At 40.4% G+C, this 23712-nt stretch overlaps 1 protein-coding gene across 1 annotated transcript in view; it reads right to left on the reverse strand.

The window, feature by feature from the left end:
• The window catches only part of SLC35F3 (solute carrier family 35 member F3), a 112659-nt gene extending 89506 nt beyond the window's left edge, over positions 1 to 23153 (reverse strand). Inside the window, exon 1 of the mRNA XM_014950844.1 lies at positions 23076 to 23153. Coding sequence (XP_014806330.1) covers positions 23076 to 23124 — 49 coding nt within the window. The 5' untranslated portion in view covers positions 23125 to 23153. The remainder of the gene's footprint in view (positions 1 to 23075) is intronic.
• Positions 23154 to 23712: the final 559 nt, after the last annotated feature.

Raw genomic sequence — 23712 nt, forward strand, 5'->3', positions numbered from 1 at the left:
CTGTTCTTCTGCATGGGGAGAACAGCCAAGGCCCCACTGAAGCTGGCTGAGGTCATGCAGGTTGCTGAGACCTGGGGCTCTGCAGTAAGGTGTCTTAAGAGCCTAGTCATGCCTGGTCATCTGTGTGAGGACCTACAAGAGGATGTGAGAGCATGCAACATCTTCCTCAGAGCAGCCAGTCTGTGAGGAATGTCCACCCAGCGCAATACTCTTGGGGAGGAAACTCTTTGGAGGAAAGACATACATTACACAGGAAGACATACATAAGATTGTCTCCACACAGAAAAAAATCCAAACTTTCTCCTGCTCATCCTCCTAGTATTCCCATTGCCTTGAAAGCAAAGATGGCCTCAACAGAGAAGTGTAGTGACTACAACAGTAACACTTTGCAATGGTTTTATCTAAGCATAGATATAATACCAGCTGTGCAGAAGCCCAGAGAGGTTAACCTGACTTGTTCAAGGTCACAGCACATGCCCATGAATAGATCCAGACCTCCTGGCTCCCAGGCCTGTGGTTAAACCACAACAGAGAGCCTTTCCCTCAGCAAATGTGCTGAGAAGTTGCACAACCTGAACTTACTGGTTACATGTCTTTCTGAAGTTCCTGACAGCAATCCATAATCAGATACTTCAAACTCAGCATTACAACTGTGATCTGCTGGTGGTGACATATGCACTGTCTTTGACTTTTCTAAGTCTGATGCTGTATCAGGTCTCTTTTAGACAAAAATCCAATCAATGATTAACAGCTGAGGTGCACCGTATCCTCAGGGATCTTTAAGGGTATACAGTGACTTTCAGCATTATCCATGAGACTTAAAACGTGTTACTTCAAGATCATTTTATTGCCAGAAATAGTTTAGGTTAGTAGTACTATTTATTGCAACTTCTGAGTTGACAGAATCCTATTCACTTAACTATTTTTGATTTTCATCTTAAAAGGTGACAGCTAAAGTTTCCTGGAGATTTTTTTTATGGGTCCTCCCTTCAATGCAGTCTGCTGAAGGAATGATTCTCCCTCCCCTTACTGATTTTTCATTCACTCCAATTATATAGACACACTCAAGACCGAGCTGCAGCAGCATTTCTTAGCTGTCATGAGAAGACTATTTTGAACCTTGAAATCTATTATTTAAAATTGCCTCTTACTCCAAGTTCTTTTTTTCTGATGCAAAGAACTGTGTGAAAGGAGTAATTCAAATCTCTTCGCGTCCATTTCTTTTTCTGTTTTGAGCTGGGGGAGACCAGGCATGACTTGGGTTGTCATCTACTGAACTGCTGAAAGGGGCTTGCTGTTAAGTTTGTAACAGGAAATGACCAAACCCCAGCAGAGGAATGAAAGAAAGCAGATTATAGATGGGAGGGTCTAATCAAGCCATTATTAGACTTGGCTTCCAAACTGATAGCAGGAACAGATCTTGGGGGAAATTCAAAAGAAGTAAGTCACTGAATGAAATTCAGTTTTACAGTAGAAAACATAAAAATGTGGTTTACTTTTCAGCATATGAACGTGCCACAGTATAACCAGGGTTTCTCTGCAGCTGCAGTGGAGAGAGACGGATGGCTATTAAAACTGGCTCCGCATGGTAGGTTCTGGGCTCAAGCATGCCAGTAAGCGCTCTGTATAGAATACAAACGGTCTTCAGAACAAAAATTTATTTCACCCTTTTTTCTTAACTTCTCCACCACTTATGCTGTCATCTTTTCCTCTCACTTCAAGGATTCTCACCTGTGAACCCCATCACCCCCCGAGCAGGTGCAGATTGCCTCCCAAGGACAGGAGAAGCTGACACTGCAGCACGAACGTGAGCTCCTGCAACACCTTCACCCCCGAGAGCTGCTTATTCCGGGCACAGCATCCTCGGTGAACAGAAGTCAAAGGGACCAAGAAGGACAAGCAGACAAAAATCTTAGTATTGGTGTCTTAGTTTTTCACCTTCCCATTGGGAAATTCTGTAAGATCAAGTAACTGCAACCCTAATGCTGATCTTGCCGAAAAGAATTTAGAATGACTAAGTTCAAGGAACAAATTACAAAGGTTAGTTAACTAAACACAAAGTACTTTAAGAGCCAGACATTTAAAAGTCAGAAACCTGAAGGTGCTGGTATGTATAGATAAGGAACTTTAGGAGCTGTTAATATGCCCAATTTCCCCTGAAATTAATGGAAATCAAAGAGGCTTAGAACCCCAAAACTATCCATAACAACAGGTGCCTCCCTGCACCTTTACTATCTTTAAGTGCCTGGTCTAAAATCCAGCTTTCAGCAGTTAGTTCCATATGTTAGATGGATCAGGCACACAAAAGCTTTTCAAAATATTTCTACAAAAATGATTCCAAAAGTTACAAAGAAACACATTGTCAAATGTGTTTAGGAGCCAAAGATTCTTTTAAAGTAATAATAACCAAAGGGCAAGGTTTTCAAGGGTACATAGATACAAGGGATAGACAGATGCTTATCAAATTAATAGAATTATGTGTAATTCTATTAAAAAAAGAAATATCAACACAATTTGATTATTTTCTTGTAAGCACACACACTCCTCAAGCAGGAGGCACTGTCGTAGGGCGAGTTGTTCTAATAGTATGTGCCAGCAATATTCCTCTTTAAGTGTTTTGTAGACAAGTAGCCCATTGCTTCAATACACTCGATATACCTGCTAAATGTATTCTGGAATCAGCTTTATTAGACACTGGTAATAGTCTAAATATTGACTTTTGCAATCCTCTTTAGCAGTTGCTCCTTTCTGCACTTGAATTGGCATTTCTCTTAGAACACAGTATACCAATGACTATCCTGTTTAGAAATGATTGCATTATTTAAATCCTAGGATGTGTTACAAAAGATATAAAAACTGAAATGAAATGTAAAAGAGTAAACATTAGGCTTACTAGCAACATTTAGCTATGCAAAACATCCATAATTTATAAATATCCACATAGCTTCTCAGCTTCTTTCCCAATAAACATTTCAAATCAATAGTTTTACTTTTACGCTTCATACTTATCATCTTAGTTGAGTTGCTATAGAACTGATGCGCATTTCCATAGACTTAAAATGCTTAATGCAAAATCATACTTAACTCATGAACACAGAAAACTTAAAACAAAAGAAATACAGAATTGCTGAAGTAAAAGAAATGCTGGATTTCGCATTGTAAGTGAATTAAAAGTTAATTACTTTTTATCTGAAACCAACATGAAATTGCAACATGGATGATATTCTCTGCTCTTCAACAAAGCAGGAATAGTAAAAGCAGTATAAATTCCTTGCAGTATTCTCTACAAGACTGTGGTCTGTACGCCCATGCATTTGTCAGCCTCGACACTGCTCACCCACATGGATGCCCCTGCCAGGCTGGGGAAGAGGCAAACAGGGAAAGGAATAAACTGGGCTGGAAGGGGATGTTTCTGCTCACTCATCTCTGAACTGGAGGGCTGCTGGACAGACTCTAGACGGCAATGCATTTCTGACCCGTATCAACCTCTGCTCAAGTACTTTCTCATTTCAAACTGAAGGCATGAAGAGAAAGACAGAAACAAGTTCCACAGTGCCAAAGAAAGCAATTCTTACCCTCTTCCCAAGCTACTACCAAAGTAGTCCAGACAGTTTATGGTGCCGAGCAAGTCACCCCATGGCCAAGGGTGGCTTGGCTGCCCTTCACACTGGGCTCTGCCTGTGCGGCACTGGTCATGGCACAGTTTTTCATCTTTTGTTTTGTTGATGGATTTCATTATGATGGCAACCTTTTTTAGAATGAAGGATTACGTTAGAAAACTCACATATCAAACCCTGTTCAAAGTAAGAGGAACATAGCAATCTGATTATGGGTATATTATTAATTTTAAAACTCAACTTTGTTCTTTGGACTCAAGCTTTTTCAGATCCATGAAGTTGATAAAGTCAACCCATGTCAAGATGAAATCTATTCAAAATAATTGGCTTAGAGAGCCATGATATCCATCACATTTGGAAAGACGGGTTTGGCTCATACTCCCGAAATGCAAAATTCTATTAAGATTCACATTTGTATTTTAAAAGTTTATTTTTCGTTTGTCACTTGTTGAGGATGTACTCTCATATCTCTAACTGGAAAATATGGCTTCAAACTTATTTTTAAATTACCAAGATTATAACAGAATCACAGAGTCACCTAAGTTGGAAGGGACCTTTAAGATCGTCTAGTCCAACCATCAACTTAATTCTGACCAAAAAACCCAAAAAAACCCCCCAACTACCAACCAACCAAACCAACCAACACTAAACCATATTCCTGAGCACCATGTCAACTCGTCTTTTTAATATCTCCAGGGATGGTGCCTCCACCACTTCCCTGAGCAGCTTGATAACCCTTTCAGTGAAGAAATTTTTCCTAATATCCAACCTGAACTTCCCCTGGTGCAACTTGAGGCCATTTCCTCTTGTCCTGTCCCCCGTGACTTGGGAGAAGAGATCGACCGTCCCCTCTCTACAACCTCCTTTCAGGTAGTTGTAGAGAGCAGTAAGGTCTCCCCTCAGCCTCCTTTTCTCTAGACTGAACAACCCCAGCTCCCTCAGCTTCTCTTCATAAGACTTGTTCTCGAGACCCCTCACCAGCTTCATTGCCCTTCTCTGGACCCACTCCAACACCTCAATGTTTTTTTTGTGGTAAGGGGCCCAAAACTGGACACAGTACTCAAGGTGGCGCCTCATTAGTGCCGAGTACAGGGGGACAATCCCCTCTCAGGTCCTACTCACCACACTAACACGCTAATAACACCAACAAGACCCTTACATCTTTTTTTCTGTCAATCAGAAACTATTGTACAAATTGAGTCTTGATTGCTGACAGTGTTCTCTTTGGACCACTATAAAAAACTTCCTCATCTTTAAGGTGAAGTTCACGTGCATAGGTATTGCTGCTAAACTAGCATAAAAATAGTAATTCATTTGTTATAAATAATACTTTTAAGAATATATCTACCCTTTAAAGTGAGGTAGATGGGTTTTCTAAGAAGAAATTCTCATGGTTTATCTGGTTTCTAGGTAAAACAAGTTTTCTCAACCATTTTTGAACCTTCTATGCCAATAATGGCATAGGATAAAACACCCTTGGTAATGTTTCTAGGTGGCATTATGGACAGATCACGTCCTACTTTCTCTTTTACACATGCCTGTGGCATGACTGCTGCATAAGCAGATCTTTATTTGCTCATTTCATTTTTGCACCCAGTGAGAGATTACCCATTGAATTACTAAAGTAAAATTTACCTTTTCAATTCAGCCACTGAGCTGAGGGATAAATACCTACTGAGATGCTTGAATTCAAAACGACAGGATTCCCCTCTGGAGGACTTCAGAGGTTTTCATTCATTTGACAGGGAATGCAGGTGTTTGCTTTAGGAGGCCTTCTTCACTAGACATCTAAAATTCAGATCCAAGCTAGACAGTCAGATGCAGAGCTGCAATACCTAGATGCAAGCTGGGTAGGCAGATTGGATCATCCCACGTGATTAACATTTCATAAAAGTAGGATAGTCTTAAAGCGAGATCTCTTTCCCAGTTGTCTTTCTGCCTTCAAATATGGCCATTAAAATCCTGAACTACTTAGCCTTCCTATATGATTTATTATATATTAAAAATTTAAGTAGGTAAGGAAAATTACAGTGCATTGCTGTCAGTGTGAAAAACAGCTTGATACAAAAAGTTTCCAGGCCTGGAATTCAGAGCTCTATTTGGATCATCACAAGCAAAGTAAGGAGGCAACTTCATCCTGGAACAACAGACAGTAAAAGGAGGTAAAGAAATATGAATGCCCAAATGAATGAAGGAGCAGACACTCTGAAGCTCAGAGAAAGAGAATGAACAATTGCAAAATAAGAATTTTAAGCTGAAATTGGAAAGCAATTATATGATACAAATTTTGGATAACTTGAGCATAAAATACCATGACTGCAGTAAAAGATACACTAAAATTAAAAGCTAAAATAGCAAAACCAAAGGAAACACTTCACAATTAGTAAAAACAATATTATCATTCAATACAAAAGTACATATATTCTGCATGCTGCACAAAACGTTTTGGTTTTGCATCAAGAAGTTATTGTGTCTGAGGTTTCCAGTTGAGTAGCTGCTATTAAGATGCTCCTCTACCCCAGGTAGCCCTTGTTCTGCAGAGGCTCCTCACGGCATTGTTCTAACACGCCCCACAAATCACAAGAGGTTGCACTTGCCACACGTTCCCATTTCTCTTAGATGTTACACTGAACACTTATGCTGAATTTATGCTCATGGGGTCACAGAAAGAAGGGCTATGCATCTTTAAAATAGACGATTAAATGGTAGTATTGATATCTGTATCTTATATCGTTAAAAAATCCTTAACATTTCAAATTAAATGAAGCTATGGAGTGCTGAAATATCTTCCAAAGCAAGAGAAAGAAGTATTTGAAAGTCTCATTAATAACAATTGATTAGAGTCAATCAGAGGTGCACAATTCTTTGCAGATAGTTTTGTCAAGCAAAAGCTGCTATGCTATGAATACATCGGAATATGCTTGGCACTGGGCGGTGAGTTTAATCATGAAAAATTATGGAAGACGTAAAAATACGACTAATCACTCTGAGTTTGAAACATTACTCACCAGAAATTAATGCATATTCTGGGAAGTAAATTAATTCCTGATGCCCTTTCCGAAACACATATTATTAGACTTATTAATTTTGAAAGTGACTTTTGCAAGGTACAATATTCAAACACATAAAGTGTTTGCTAGTCCTCTCTCACAAAAACAGATGAAATATTTAAATATGGCACAAATTGTATCACTGAAATAATCTCCTATTGTTGGTAAACTTTTAAAACTTAAACTGCATGGGAAGAGCTTTCTAGAAAGCAATTAGTTTCATGGAAGTAAGTAATCAAAATCTAAATTCCAAAGAGTGATTCTACATTTATATGTAATTTTATTTTTACATTAGTCATCCTGTGGTTGGAGTGAAGTTCCCCTCTCCCAACTGTGCTTTTCAAGGACAGCACTTGCTCTGGAAGCTTCATCGTCTGTCTAACGCTTCACACATGTCTGGTGGCCCTTCACACACCTGCAGTGGAGACTGCAGAACAAGAGCACAGGTGCTGCCTTAGTCTTTGAGATGCTTCAGAGGTCCCTCACTTCTGTATCTCCTAGTGCCCTGACACAGCTGAAGCCCCACCAGCAAAGCCCTGAGCAGTCCACCGTGCTTAGGCTGTCAACAACACGAACTCATCGCTTGGTACGCAACAGGGTGTAAAACCTGCCTTTGCACACGCGAACACACAAACACCCCTGGCTGAGGGCAGAACAGAGCGGGTGCACGAGATGCCCACACTCAGGAGTAAAACTGGCTACCACGGCGGCTACCCAACTGAGTCTGCTTTGTGAATACATCCAGGTGGTTTATTCCTTGGAGATTCTGATCCCTCCAGAATGAGCTCTTTAAGAGCTGTGAAAGACAGCTCCACTGGAGCCAGAAGTAAAGGAATAATAAGAACAGTTTGACCTAAGGCAAGCCCTCTAAATTTGATGTGATGTGGGGAAGGAATCAATATTAACAAAAATATTTAAATAGTGAAAATTAAGTGATTCAGAAAGGGTAATGACTCATAAGAACAAGAGCAGTACAGTGCTAAAAAGGTCAATGACTTAGCTAATTAACAAAATAGCTTCTAAAGAAGATCCTGAAAGAAAAGAAACAAATCCGAGAAACTCAAAGAAAGAATTCTAGGGTATGGAAATTCAAATATGTCCTGTAAACCTCGTTAAGAGGCATCTTAAGAGCTGCTAATTCACATTCTTTCACTCTGCCTCACTATTTTGAAGATTAAAGCAAACATACTAGAACAAGCACCAACAGGATCCTGCTCTTTAAAATGACGAATCAAAAAGCATGGACTCTAGCTGCTGAAGCTGCAGAGATGCCGCTCTAGTATTTTTTCCTTTCTCTTTTCTTTACTATTTTACCCTCTCAGTTGCTTATTATGGGTCAATTCCTCAAAACAAATCCTCAGCTCCATGTCAATAACAGTAAAGACATCGTAGTATTGCTCTCTTTGGAAAAGCTGAATGGACTTATCCGATAAGCACATTTTGAGAACTACTTCCTGCCAACTGAGATGGAATAATCAGATCCCTGTACACGCTCCTCATTCATTACAATTCAATTAGGCCTAGACAACTAGTATACAAACACAACAATTTGTGTGCTTATACTTGCGTGAATGGTGAAAAAACATTCGTACTTGTGAAAAGTGAAAATAAAGTAGGATGTCTTGGAAGCAAAAAAGATTTGGATGGTTACGATACAATCTTATAACACAGGTATGCTGAAATGCTCTAAGTCTGCAACATCTAACTCATTAATAATGAAAGATTCTTCCATGCAAGCTACTACATCAATGTGAAGAAAAAGATAAAGCTTCTAACTGTATCCACAGGGACTTCTTTGGGTGACTAGAAAAAGGAGACATTGCCTGCATGAGCAAATAGCTGTCAGACCTTCATGAAGAGCTCTTTACTGTAGTTACTAAACAAAACCAGATGTTTCTAATATAATTTTGCCTGGCTCTGGTTCATCCTTGCTCATTCGCTGTACCCATCTGTGAGTGATCTTCCTGTGATAAGATCTGGCAGTTTGTAGGTTTTACTAGCCAGACACAATAGATACCTATCTGATATACATATTTCAGTTGCCACTTTACTAATAGGCAAGAATTTTCCTTTTGTAAACAGAAAAAGGAAAAATCCATTTTCTTAAAATGTTGTTTCTGTTGTTGCTCCTATGATATGCACGATGTGACAGTTGCTACTGAAGTTGCCTTCATAACTCTATCAGCACCTGTATCTTCTATGTTATTCCAGCTCTTGGGAAAGAAGTTGAACAGGCATTGATAAACGCTGACACTGTCAAAGCAGCAAAGTCAAAGGCTACTTACTACCAAATAATTATTAGTAGAGCAGAAAACTAACTTTATAAGACTTCAGAGGGGAAAGGAAGAAGGCTGCAGTGTCCTAAGGAGCACAGGGCACTGAATGGGAGCATTATTCTCCTGTTTTAGAAGAAATCTACCCTCACTTCCCTGAGCGGTGAGGGAATGGGAAAGAAATAGGAAGAGATGATTCTCCTCACTGAACCTGATGATGTCTGACTAGTTCAAAATCAAATAAGCTGTAACATTATTATAGCTCTTCAGATGCGAGCAGTTTTTATACTATTCATTTTTATGGATGACATAAATTTGCTGTAAAGTCCTACAGACTACCCAAACACTGCAATTCCAATTACTTTCTATGATTCAAAGCCTCCCCAAATTGATTGTGGATTCAAGATGTACAGTACAGTAGACATCTCAGCAAAAAAGGGCTAATGGTTATTGCTCTAGGAGTTAGGTCTGAATACTCCTTGCTTTGCTAAATAGTTCCCACTTATGGCGTGAGATTCCTCCGGATGAATTATCTTAGTCTGCTCTCCCAGGGATAAAACCACAGCTCTGACTTATTCATTCTGCTCTGCTCCCCTCTTAAAGGCCAATAAGCATTTGCTAATTTCAGTCGAGAACTGACCCCATTTTGCACCGCAGATGCTGTGCTTCGCTGTGCTGACAGGCAACATGAGACCTGGATACCAAGCCTCGCAGATAATAAAGCAAGGTAGAGTCCTTGCTCTGTACTGTCACTCCTAAATAAGTGGTCTCCTCTTCAGCAGTTCTGGCTGTAACAAGTTCTTGGCTGGAATTGTTACTCTTATCCTGAATTTTTGATGAAAAAGTCTGTAATGAGTTCAGATGACTGAATACAGCTCTAAGACGCCAGCTGTAGCCGACAAGGTTTGAAACATTTTGTTTCAATACAGGGAGAGATACTGGCTGCAAATCATCATAGAATCATGGAATACCAGGTTGGAAGGGACCTCAAAGACCATCTGGTCCAACCTTTTGCTGAGAAAGGTTAGACAAGATGAGACCTGAGGTCCCTTCCAAAAAAAACCTGTATTGCTTTGGAGCTAGTCCCACGTTTTGAAACTGGTGCTGCCAAAAAATACATGTAGATTTTATTAATCCAAAGATTTCAAAGTCTCTGACAGTAATTTACCCGAAAGCACAAGCTCAGACCCCCAGAACCATGTCCTTCATTTGCCTAAACTGAGATTGACTTGAAGGTGGATGGGAGAGCTGGCTGGCTTAGAAGTGCTGACTTTGCACCTTCTCTCTTCTCAAGTTGTCTGAGTGCATTTGTGGGCAGTTTTAACTGGGTTAGCCATTGTGGGACATTTGACAACTGGACTAAGATGGATGATGTGTTTTGAATCTACAGGTCAGGACACTTGGAAAAAAAAGGTCTGTGTATCTCCAATGCATGCATGGTGTCCAGCTGATGCTGATGAGGTGAAAAGTGTTGAGCCTTTAGCCTGTTCCCTCCGTAAATTCACATCTGCTCTCTCTTTGGTTTGCATGGGGCAAAAGTTACACAAACACTGATGGAAGTCACCAGCATTGGTCACGATAATTGAAAGAGCTCCTACTAACATGAATCAGTTTTTCAGGATTGCGAGTTCTGTCAATGTCTGCTTATGTCGAATTGCTTGCAAAGTGGCACTATTAGCTTCCTGGAAGATAATCTCCTATGAGACTTTTTAGAAATATCTTGATTGCTCAGTCCCTTTCCTTTACCGTAAGACTGTAAATGCCCAGAGACTTCACTAATAAGAAGTTCAACAAATGATGGGAATACATTAGCAGGTTGTGATCCTTTGTGTCATTCCAGTGAAAACAATTCTCTCAATATGAAAAACAACCCACAGTCTTGTCTTTAGTAAGAAGTACAAAGTATTAAGACCTTCTGTCTCGTGTTAGAAGAGTGAAACAGCATCACTGTATACTACTGACCACAGGCACAGTGCTAATTAGAAATCACAACTGCAATGCTATTACTGAGAAATGACTGGGTTTTTACCATAACTGAAATAAAACCTCTTGAGCAAAATTTGCAATAATTTAACTATTTAAAGGAGGAATCTCATTTGTTTTTATTTTAAATTCCATTTAAAGGCTTTCCACTTCAAACTTAAATCATGAATGTGCCATGACTTCAGGAAGCTGCTTGGAAAAATACTGTTTAAAAATTGTTACACGTATTACTATTTGTACGATTTTAAAAAAACCCACAACAACACCCAAAACAAGTATTTTGAACCTTCATTTCATTCTTATTTCCAGCGCAACAGAGAATAAATGATATTCTGGCTCCATAAGAACACACACTTTTTTTTCTGAGGTCCAAAGCCAGGGCCCCAGGGTTCGTGGTTGAGTTGGGAAGGCTCAATGCACACCACCCACTTTGGGCCCCAGAACTGTTCCCTGCGCACTGGTGAGATTCCCAGCTGCGTTCCTGGTGGGAAACAGCACAACACACAGCAAAGTAGTGAGGGCTGTGGGAGCTAAGACTCCTGTGAGACCAACTGATCGGATGAGTGAGATCAGAGTCACATGCTCCCTGCTCCTCACGGGACTACCTAAAACTAAACCATATGGCTAAGAGCGCCATGCAGACAATGGGGCTTCTTATATCACATATTTACATCATTTCAAGATAGGTGTCTTGACTTCTGTTGTCACAACAAGTTGTGTCACAAGAAGTAGCTCCCTTTCTAAGGGAAAAAATCTGGAGTGAACAGTGACCCTATTATCTTGACATAAATTTCACAACCTTTCTGGGAAAAACTTCATTTGTTTTAAGAAAGGTTTAATTTTAATGATTTATTTTGAAATCTCAACTTTCTTGCCCTGCCTATGGGAAGAGTGTTACAGGATGCAAACCTTCCTCCATTCTTCTAGGATACAGAAACCTGGGGCAGAGGGGCGGAGGCATCTCTGTGCCAGAATACAGAAATACCCAAAAGAGAGAGGGTGGGAAAGAGTATCCTTGAAACACAGGGTGGAGCTGCTATGCTTCAATTTAAATATTGATACCTAGACCCATCAAGCGCTATATTTAAGCACAGTATAGAAGCATATGTTCAGGGTTAGGGTGCAACTTGGGAGAAGTCAGGTCCCAGGTCCAACTCCAAGTCCTTTGGTTGGGAGGACTCTATAGTGGCTGTCCTTCAGGCTGGCTCCTGCCCCCAGGAAGGAGCCCCGGTGCTGTATAGCAACAGTGCAACAGGCTTCAGAGGGAAGCCTCGCCAGGGTCTCTAAGGACATCTGCAGAGTCTCCTGACTACAAGAGAAGTTTTGTCTCCTCTCATCAAAAAAATGAAAGGCTTATTTCTTGAAACATGGAGCTTCGTCTAACTTACACCTCAGTTTTCATCTTTTGCAGTAGCATGAGCAGATAACTAGCACAGCTCAATTGAAATTACTATTTATAGGCTGGAGACCTACTCCTTCCAAATCAGTTCAAACCTTCCTGCTTTCAAATGTCTTTTTAATTTGCCATGAACAAAGCAGAGGAAATCTATCATACAGGAATTAGATTTGGGCTTATATTTGATCATCTTCCCTTCACACAGACAGACCTTTATGTCATTGAGCATTTCAGACAAGAGCTGATAGCACCTTCTTGTGTAAATCAACAGAGGGATCAGTGGACTTTATTCAAAATACATAAAAATCAGACTGATCCAAAGTATGTTCTACGCAATGAACAAATAAAATCCTTCTCCCTCAGCTACTCAATAAGAGCATTTGCAAGGCTTTCAAGAGGCAACTGCAAATATTTATTTTTAAAATCCTTTGTCCCTATGAAAAGCATTCATGCTACTCATGCTATTGTTGTGAATTATCATAAGCAAACTTCATACACTTTTAATTTTCATTATTGCATTTTTCTGTTGCTGATAACTAGGAATCCTCCAGGTAAGAATCACTCCAGTGCAATTACAGGTACAAGGCTGGGGCATCACCTAAGTGTGAGGGTTATTTGAGACTAAAGAGTCACCCAGTTGTGCCCGGGGGGGGTGCTGTACCTCCCCACCAGCCCAGTCACTGCACCTGGCCTTATGTGCACCTGTTCCACTTGGAAGACAAAATGCATTAGCTTAGCCCCCAGTGAAACTGCTTTAATGTGCCATTGTGTACATTAACTTGTGTGTAGCTATTGCAGCTCTGTTGATTGACACTAATTCATTAAGCCACAACAATAAACTTCTCTTGTTGCCTACCCCCTAACGTATCTGCTAGCCCAAACCAGAAAAGATGATAATTCACCACGCCTTTGTAGACAATCTTTTCTGTTGTTCTCCAGGCACTCTCAGTTTTTGAGAAGTTCTAATTGCTGGTATTTCACCTATCATTTAAAAAAAAAACCCTGTAAATTAAGCCTACCAATGCCACCTTTTGAGTTTTATTACTTAATAACCAGGTGTCTCCTTGCAAAGCAGAGAAGCTGCAGATTGAAAGAGATGCCACATGAAACTCTTAGCTGTTCAAAGAGTAAGCTGAACCTAGTATCTCCAAACTGTCTTACATTAATGATTGATGTAATTAGCATGTACGATATGAGACCACACTAGGCAATCCTGCTTTAGCAGGGGAGTTGGACTAGATGATCTCTAGAGGTCCCTTCCAACTCTGACAATTCCATGACATTAATTTAGGTTACTATGACCAATAGGAAAATTAGACAGTTGCCAACAGCATAAAGACCAAATAATCGGAATGCAACCCTTATTTGTTAGGTTAGTAAGAAAAAGAACTTGGTAAATATGTATTTTTGTTCCATTCTTAACAAGATAATGTCAAAGACACTGTAAACTCCTGATACGATAAGGAACAAGATGATTCATTTCAGTAAGGACTTCTTAGTCAAACACTTTAATAAACATTCATAAATTTCTTTAGGCTTCATTTTCACATATTTGGAAAATCCAAAAAAATAAGGAATACAGTTTTTGTATTTATTTTTAGTTCTGCTGCTGTCTGATTTCAATGTAGTTTGAGAAAAAGGCATGCAACTATTCAGTTATGGATCACTCTCAAACCCATATCCTTCCTTACAAAGTAGAGTTTGTCCAAGCCTTCCCAGCATGTGTCACTGAGCCAACATCTGCTGGACAAATGATTTCCTGGGCACTGAGGCCCAGATCATGAAAATAGAAAGAACAGAGATGGAGCTTATACGCCAAATTAGTACCACCACCTCCTCCAAAACTAAACTGCTGCTTCACTGTCACAGGATCTTGAGCTGAGCACAAAGCGTCCTCAGGACTAGTGCCATCTGAGAGCAAATAGTTGTTTAAAGATCCAGCACGAGCTACAACCCCAAAGCAGGACTTCTCCTGTGAAGTGGTCCATCTCCAGCCTTGCTATAAGCCTGAATTTTGTGGATGCCTATATAAGATGCAGAACAAATTATGTAGGACATGTTTCTTTAAGAATCAGGAGGCTCACCGGACATATGGAGTATCACACTCGAGCCCTGGTTCCAAAGCAGCTATCCATATTCAGACCTCCCACATCCATCTGAGTCCAAGAGAAAACCTCTCTCAGGTTCTCCACTTTACACAAACGCTGAAGTGCTTATTGGAAGAGGGATTTGACCCTGTTTCTGAAAAAAGTGCCCAAAACACTAGAAAATCAGAGTCCCTTTCTCTGACTGAATGGTCTATTTATGAATACACTAACTATGAATAGTCTAGTTATTTATACAACATCAAATAGCTTCAGCAGGGAAGATGGCTTTCTCCCATACGCCAGAAGAAATACAAACATTTCAAGCATATTGTGTTTGGTGAGATAATGCCTTGATCGTGAAGGGCAATTCATCACTTCTGAGTGTTTGTGGCTGGTGATAGGATCAGTCAGGTCCATATTCATGAAAACCTCGAGAAAAAATACCGGACATACCCACCCTAAATCCTGCATGTGCATGGTACATTATATGCTATCCAACAAGGAAAACAGTAAGTGTTTTCATAAGCACCATGTGACACAGCAATGAAAGAATGAGCAGCTCTTCAGAAAACCAGCTGCAAAGTCAATAGAACATCTTGTTCCACTACATTTGTAACCAAAGAGATGTGAAATCACCATACCTGAGTTGACAATAAAGCAAAATTGTCTTCAAGTTATGAATTTTTAACTGGCTATCATAGACTTGCATATATACTGTCCTTCAGATAAACTTGTTGAGACTGGTAATAGCTAAAACTATGGCGCTTTTTTACTTGGAGCTGACATCTATTTTAATAGCTGCTAGAAGTCCTATCACATATTGGATAGCCCTGTGAGAGGCTATAAAAAGTAGAATGAAAATAATGCAACTGACCCAATGATCTCACAATTTATCTGTAGAGCAAAGCAAAACAGAGAGGACCAAGACATGGATGATAAAGAACATGAAAACAAATCCATCAAGTCAACGCCCGGGCTGCTTCTCAGTCTCTCTATTTTCCAATTTTTTCAAAGAAAGAGAGAGCTCTCAGGGTGGAGAAGGGGTTAGTATTTGCTTTGTGATTGTTCAGATTTTTCAGAGCAAAAGTTCCAGAGTCTGTGATCAGCTGAGCCATGCTGCTGTGGTCGATTCCTATTCATTTTACAGTAAATATGCCTGTACTAATTCCTGAAAACATAGACAGGAAAGCAGAAATACTCTCTGTGGCCTATTAAGAGCACCGCAAAGAGCATTAACTCAGACAATGAATTAAACTGTAAAAAATTAATTCCTGCAGTGCCACCTTGTGTTCAGATATAATTCCAAATCCTAACAATCCCCCAACCTTTATTTGTGCCGATAAAGCCTTCCAGCTCTGGAAGCTCATTCACCCTAAGATTAGTTTAACAACAAAGCATCTCCTCGGACATCAGAGCAGCTGCTCCTCACACATTTTAGCATTAACCTCCTTCCTGGAACTTCCTGGAATCCCAGGAACCTCAATTCAGAAGCCAGATCCTTCTAGAGCTGGGAAGCACTTCAAGCTGCACCAGTACATAGCAGTCAGAACACTCCATGACAAACTGGGAAAAGGGAAAAGTCCCTGGAGAATGGATGAACTTGCTGTATTTTGAAACTTTCAAGAAAAGGGTATCGCAAAAAACATTTAAGTAAATTACATTAATCTGATTGCAATAGGTCACAAAGATCTATATATGATAGACCCAGATTTCATCTCTCCCTACACATAGGAGTGTTGGAATTTATAAGCAGCTCATTTCTAACTGCAAAAACTCTGGTGAGAAAAGGCAAGAAGTCACTCTCTATGCAGTACAACACTAAAGTAGGTCACACTTATTTGGTAACAGAAAACTTGCAGAATTCCAGGGCATGTCAGAGAGAAAAACACAGGAAATAATTATTAAAAAAAAAAAAAGCCTCAAAAATTACCAACACCAGACATACTTTGACCATTATCGGGTGCACGAACACCTGATGCTGCAGGACACTGCTAACTACTGACCTGTTGTGTCTCAGCACTTCTGGGCCCACAAAACGTCCTCACTCAGTGACAGTCTGTTGGATGGGATTTCCAGCCAGGAGGACTTGAGTTAGGTCACCAATTCCAGGATGGGAAAGGCCACTTTCATCAACAACTGACAGAAAGGTTGAAGTGGGATGGGACCTCTGGAGATTGTCTAGTCCAACCCCTGCTCAAGCAGGGGTTGAGCCAGCTACAGCCAGTTGCCCAGGACCATATCCAGATGTCTTGTAATATCTCCAAGGATGCAGGCTCCAGGTTGCAAAGATGTTGCTCTCTTCCCTGTCCCTAACCTCGGACTGAGGCAATAAAAATAGCTTTATTCCTGAAGTATGAAAAGCTTCTTGACACACGGACCCTCTCAACGTTCAGTCATGCCAAAGATTTTGCTATTCTGGGTGTCGGGATAATGTTTTGACCGGTCATTGACTGGCCATAGCCAGAAGAGGGAGCACAAACCCCTCTGCTTTTATTCTCGGGGCTCCATCACCAGTAGAAATGCTCTGTTTATTTGCTTTTATTTTTTTTAACATGACATGTCCCGTTTTAAATAATTTATGGAAGCCGTTTGGAAACTCAGACCATTTCTCATCACAGAATGCATGAAATCTGAAGATAAATGAATGATTATTTGGGGTCTGAGAAATAAGAGATCAAAATCAGGCGGGATTTATGGTTGCTTCAAAAAAGGTAAAAAATAAAAACAAAACTAGAGTTATGACTTTCAGTCCTTGAGCAAAATGAAACCTGGATCACTAGATGCTTAGTGTGTAAATGAATGTATGTGTGTATGTTGCATATATATGTATGTATGCATGCATGCATAGGTATGTTTTCCTCCATCTAAAAGGAGAGTGAACATTTCCACTCCTTTAGAAAGAAGGATGGAAGTCTCCCTTTCACAGGTAGTGACACTCAGACACCAAAGACGCAGCAGTGACCTCGGGCTAGACAGCACCTCCATGCTGGCAGGAGAATGTCAGGGCTTACGCTCAAGGCTGGGTGCAGACCACCGTGCATCCACTGAAGGGCTCAGCCCAGCTGAACATGGCTACAGTTTACAGACCAAACCATCTTCCATTTGCTGGGCTCCGAGCCCAGGCAGAGCAGGCACATGGCATTTGAATTGCTCCGGGCTGCTATAATCTGGAAGGCTTGACTCCCACTCTGTTGTCACAGCCTCAAAACCGTATTGTCTCAGTGATGAGAAGGCATTAAACTGTCTTGTCTAGTTAGAAAGAAGACACGCAGGGTATATTTCAGCAAGAACATCCCATGGGGATGCTCTTGCTTACAATATATAGGAGGCTGTGAGGTGTACCCTTTGGAAATCTCAGATTTTTAAGATAAAATTAAAAGAAAACAACTACCCGCTAGCTAGCTTACAAAGTAGAGGGAAGTATTGATGCATCTATGGGTATTGTGACGCAGTACCAAAAAAGAAGCATGTGCTTTTGGCTGCAAAAAATCCCAGTGCAGTGATAAACTCAAAGAAATCTTTGTACAAAGAATCGTATCAGTTTCATTAAACTCAGACGTTGAGGGAAATCTATAGCATTATCAATTCTCCCAATTTCATAGAGATTCTCAAGACACCTGCTATTCTGCTTCTACCACAATTGTGGACATGTCCCTGTTAGAATCTGAGACACCTTTTAAAACATTCTTAGGGCTGTTGGTTAGAGGAAAGGGTTGAAAACTTGATGCGCGTGCACTCTGGGATTCAGCCGTAAGATGACAAAATGAACAGATAAAATAAAGAGTAATAAAATGTTGGTTTATTATTATATCTACTGATTTTCAAACCCTCCCTTCTCACAGGATTTCTGACTGGCAGTTCTGGAAAGCTTAATGATTAAAATACTGAACATCCAAGGAAGTAGAAAATACAGGTACTGAATTTTCTAGCATAGTATAAAGTGAAATAGAGGACTAGGTATATAGTCCCAAAAATCTGGGGTCTGGAGAACCAGCTGACTAGAAAGGCTTCTGCCCTACAACAATAAGAAGGAGTACAGGAAATGCAAATCTGCATCTGCTCTTTCACCACAAGCCAAAAGGTATGAGAGCTTCAAGTTCCTCAGAGAACCAGTTAGCCAGAAATGGAATTGAAAGACAGATCCTCCAAGCAGGAGGAGCAGCAAGCCTTCTCATTAGTGACATTCCCAGCATTCAAGCTAGTAAGTACCAAGAAATGGCAACGGCAGGATAGCAAGGTTTCTCACTAATTCTCAGACTTCAAGATGATGCTAACAAATCGCACTCCTCCTCACTCCCCCATTAATTTTTCATCTCTTATCCTAGTCAGCTCCTTCAGTCTTACAGCTAGAATTTACCTGGAAAATAACTGCAAATCCTGCATCACCATTTGCATAAGTCTCACAATACAGATACTAGCCCATTTTTTCATTTACTTTGACTGAGAAAGTGTTTATTAACAGAAACCACACAACAATCCCACCTTAAGGAGTGTCAGGGACTTAGTAAGCATGAGGATTCAGGATTTGGAAGGGCATAATATTTTCCTCCTGTATTGCACAGTAAGGTTTGCTGGTGTTTAGTGCTGCTGTCCTCAGAAGAAAGGAAAAGTCTCTTTTTCCCCAAGCTGGTGTCCAGGAACAGAAACAGGAACCTACACAGTTAGTGTCAGGTCACACATGTCCCATTTGGCAGCCAGCTTTAGACAAGGAGAAACATACTTGATCCTGAGTCAAACTGAGTTCACTTCCAAGTGCTTAGGTAGGGTGAAAAAGTATAGCAATGAACAAGAACCAGGTTTTCATCTATTTTAAAGCATTCTTGAAACTCCTAGGATGCTGCAAAGTCATTTCAGCGTAAATGTCAATGGGTTATATCAAACTACTTTTCCTGGGACTGCTGAGTCTTAGGTTTACTCACCTTCTAGTGTTAAAGCAACAAACTCAATATTGAGTAACAGAAATGGGCTAAAAATTTATCATTATTTCCTCTTAAGCACAGACTTCTAGCCTCTTCTTGTTGGCTTCTTCCACCTATCCCCTCCTTACTGCTGCTACTTCTCTGTCCTTCCTGCCACCACCTCTCAACAGCTTCGCCCAGCAGTTTGTCACACTGGTCTGCAGCCGTAGCCTCCTTCCAGCCCCTGCAGATGCCTTACCAGCTTTCAAAGTCTTTACAGAAAACATGCAAGTAGAAGGCTTCAAAACAGAAGGAAGTTCTTCCTCAGCACTGCTGCTTGCCACCTCTTTGGAACACACAGCTTGAGCTCCCCACTTATCTTTAGGATTGGAGAATCTAGTAAGTTGGTGCAAGCCTTCTACTAACAAGAGCTTGAACCGTTTCTCCACTGAAAATCTTAATTACATTCATGCCAGTTTCCTTCATCCCTTTATATTTCTCTGGGTATAAATTACATGCAAGGATATTTTCTAATGTTTTTTTCACATTGGTAGAATTACAGAAAGAAGTTTTAGGGCAAATGAGTACAACACTCAGGCTGCCTTAAATAAGTTATGTGTGCCTTTTGATAGAACATCATACACTTTGTTCTGAATTCTTATCTTTCAGACCACCATCACACACCAGCAACACCACTCATTCTGAGAACACTACTGTGAGATTACGTAGTAAAACGGAAATTAAAGATCAAAGAGATATGAGACAAATCCTATGAATTTCAGCAGAGCCTTCAAAGTGTTGTAACCTTGTACTCTTGTCACCTGACCCTTGCTCATTTTCCCAGTTATTTACTAATAGATTGTGTGCGCTACTTCCCTGCAAACACTGTATGGAAAGTCAAAGGAAGGTCTTCAGTGAACCTAATGTGGGTCATCACACAGCTTTGCTGTGTGGGTGGCAAAAGACTAACTTGAAAGGTCTCTGCGGGTGTATCTCAACAGAGTGATGAGTACTGTTTTGGGAATATCCACGTGGCCTGGCCCGGTGACTGTACACAAATGTCAGGAACTTCTGTACAGACAAATATCTGGTGAGACCAAAGAGTATTGAGTCAATAGGTAGATAATCAGCTCCATGGCCTGATGGGGTCACAAAGCCTGAGCTTGGCACTGTGCTGAAGTTATTTCAGAGCTTCTGACTCTGGAGCAGGCTCATTCAGGGCTACTGTGCAGCCCTCTGCCTGGTACTGGATTGCCCTGCACTGACTTCCCCTGTGTGCTTCAAGGTATGGAGCACACCTTCACAAACTTTTACTCCTTTTCTCTCTTGCTGATCAACCGTATGTTATCAAGACTGAGATATATTAAAGCTGTTTTATTTTCTGATTGGATTTACTATTTCTAAACTTAAGACCAGGCTCAGTTACCTCAGTGAGCGTCAAATGGCAAAACAAAAAGGGAAGAAAATTGAAAACAGACTTCTAGGAAAGCTCCCAATGTCACAGGTTTCTGTGAAAGCAACAGGAAAAGCAATTCAGAGGTGGGTTATGGTGGAAAATTTTTTACTATTAGCTGACATCAAAAGCCAGGTTTTAGAGATTTAATATAGTATGAAAATCCGAGTACAAATGTCAATAATAGAAGTGGCTAGGAGAGAAAGTAACGCTTTTCACCTGTGAAACAGTTGTACTGGTAGGAAAGTCCCTACTATTGATTTGGATAGTGACAATGTTTCTCAGGAGTTATCAGGAAGTCAGGTCCATCAAATGTATTACCTCCCGTGCATTGTGGCTAGGAACGTGTGCTTACAAGGAGAACGTAGGACTCCACAGTGGGCGAACACTTCATACTCATTGACCCTGCTAGTCTGTATCTGTAATTAAAATCTCCAGCCAGGCAGGGGCAGTGGTAATTAAACATTACATGCAACCTGCTGCCCTCAGAAAGGAGCAGTTATTAACAAAACTGAACAACTTCCTTCTCATGCAATTGCCATTACTAAGTCCATTCGCTGCCAGGAAGGAACAAAAAAGTTCAAAACTATTTAATAATCTTGAGGGAAAAGAAAAATATGAACAAAACACAATACTTAGCAACTCATGTGATACTTCATCATGACAGAAAACTTTCAACTCAGAAGGACTCACTCTGTCTACTTCAAGCAACAAGAAGAAATGAAAGATCATCTTAATAAAAAACACCAAGTATACAGTTCTGCCTCACAAAATCTAAGCAAGAGTCAAGAGAATTTCTACTGCACATGATGGAGTTTAGTGGAGACATAAGAACTAAATCTTAATTAGCTAAACTGGGTCCTGGGCATGGTATTGGCAGTTGAATATGGCACCTAGGCCAAAGAGCCTGTCTGACAGGCAGGGTAAATCAGCCTAGATAGAGCGCTCCATAAGCATAGCTGTAGGGCTTCCAGAGCCTACACTAAACTGGACACATATACACAATTTCTTTAAAGCTGAACAGGTATAATCTAACTCATGGACACCAAGAAATCTACGTGTGTGCCAGTGTGCCAACAGCAGTGACCTGAGACCCTGGAAAACAAGTAAGTCACCCGATGACAGGGTAAGACTTATGTCAGATAATCCCTCTGCTTGAAACTAAGAGTTGAAGAAAGCACAGTTAAAAGTTGTAATTGCTGTAGTTCACTGACTGTTCCCTGGGGCACTGTATTCTGAAGCCTAGAATAAAAGCTATCAGCATCCTGAATGGAGCTGTCAAGCCACACTTGTTAGCAAAATTGGTTGAGAAGATGAAAAATCCCTTTTCACTTGCAATTGATAGAGCCAATAATTCAGGCTTGCCTGAAGAAGCCTCTAACAGAGATGACATCTGAGGCAATTTGAAACCATCTAGAACTCCTTGATGGGTTTCTGTGAATTTAGCTCCTAAGGGAGGTTCAGAGATAAGCAGAGCCTTGTATAATAATCTTTCCAAGGATGAATGTTTATATAGCACAAACCACAGTATTTCCTCCATGACAGGTATGCTGTAGAAATGCAAAGAAGTTGGATGTGGAAAACCTTGATGGTCAACACTCATCTGTTTGCCCAAATTTGTATTTTTCAATGTGTATTGGGATGATTCTCAAAAAAATATTTGAGAGGCCCCCCAACAGCTTGGACAAAACCAGGAAATTCAGGGCATACACCACTACAAAAATCTTCTTGCCACCCCAATGCAAGGCAGCAAAGATGAAAAACCCTAAGACTCTTCTCTGATAGGAAGAGGTTTTCCTGCTCTTGTTTCTGACTAGAAAAAGTCTCAGCAGAGGCATTTACATCCACTGGATGTATATGAGTGTTAAATATAGATCTGCAGACAGAGAAATGTATTTTTACCTGTTCATGTCACAAATGTCAAAGTTCCTAAGAAACCTCCTATAAGAGCTTAGGGAGCTTTAGTGGTTTTTCAGTAAGCCACAGGTAAGTAAGCTCTCATCTGATCTCTAAACCATAGAGAATCTCTCTTCTGGATGACAGGCTACTCATAGTATGTATCACCATTACAGGATGCAGATGCCACTCGCAAAGATTTACACATTTTCTAATGGTGTTGCTGCTTTTCTTCTGGAAGGTCATAATTCACCTTGTGAGCTGTCACTGCTACAGAATCCAGTTCTACTCCTTTTAGTCTACAAACAAGACTTGAAGACCAGAAAACATTCAAAGCACATAAATATTGTTCTCAGTGGAACAATTTATAGCTTTTCTCAAAGGACGGAGACTCAAGATATTCTTAAGAGAAGCCAAAGTACCTGAAATGCTCAAGGGCAGAAGAATTGCAGGATGTTTCATGTCATGCATTTATTTTTGTCAAAGGTTGTTGATCCATGCATTGGACACAACCTATTTGTCTCAAGGATGATAGTGTCTGCAAGGCTTATTCACACATATTCCTCCTGCAACACAAGCACAGAGACAATTTTTGTTAGAAGTGTTTAAAGAAACACAGAAAAATGATGAATCATACTAAGAAAGTGAATGCACTCCCTGCTCGTCACAATAACAACCACAAACAGCATCGCTGGAAATCTCTCCTGAAGTCAGCCCAAAAAGAGTTCACAGAATCCAAAGTTGATCTGAATTTCCACTTATCAATAATGCATCCAGTTAACAGTTAGACCCTAGGAATAGCAAAAGCTTTGCTGGCTTCAGTCCAGATAAAGATCTAGGTATGAGGCAAGAAGTAACGGAAGGTTATGGCCAAAGCTAGCAGTGTGCACACTGTAACTTACTGTTGGTCAGCAAGACAGCCAGTACCTACACAAAGTAGGTACCAATGACTTTTGCAGATGTGACAAAGAAAGCAATCATAAAGGATGATGAGAATGAAAATAATGAGGCAGTTTGTACCTCTCAAGCAAGGGAAGAACGATGTGCTTGTCTGAAAGA

Source organism: Calidris pugnax, unplaced genomic scaffold (genome assembly GCF_001431845.1).
Source record: "Calidris pugnax isolate Ruff unplaced genomic scaffold, ASM143184v1 scaffold24, whole genome shotgun sequence".
In the NCBI taxonomy this organism is placed as follows: domain Eukaryota; kingdom Metazoa; phylum Chordata; class Aves; order Charadriiformes; family Scolopacidae; genus Calidris; species Calidris pugnax.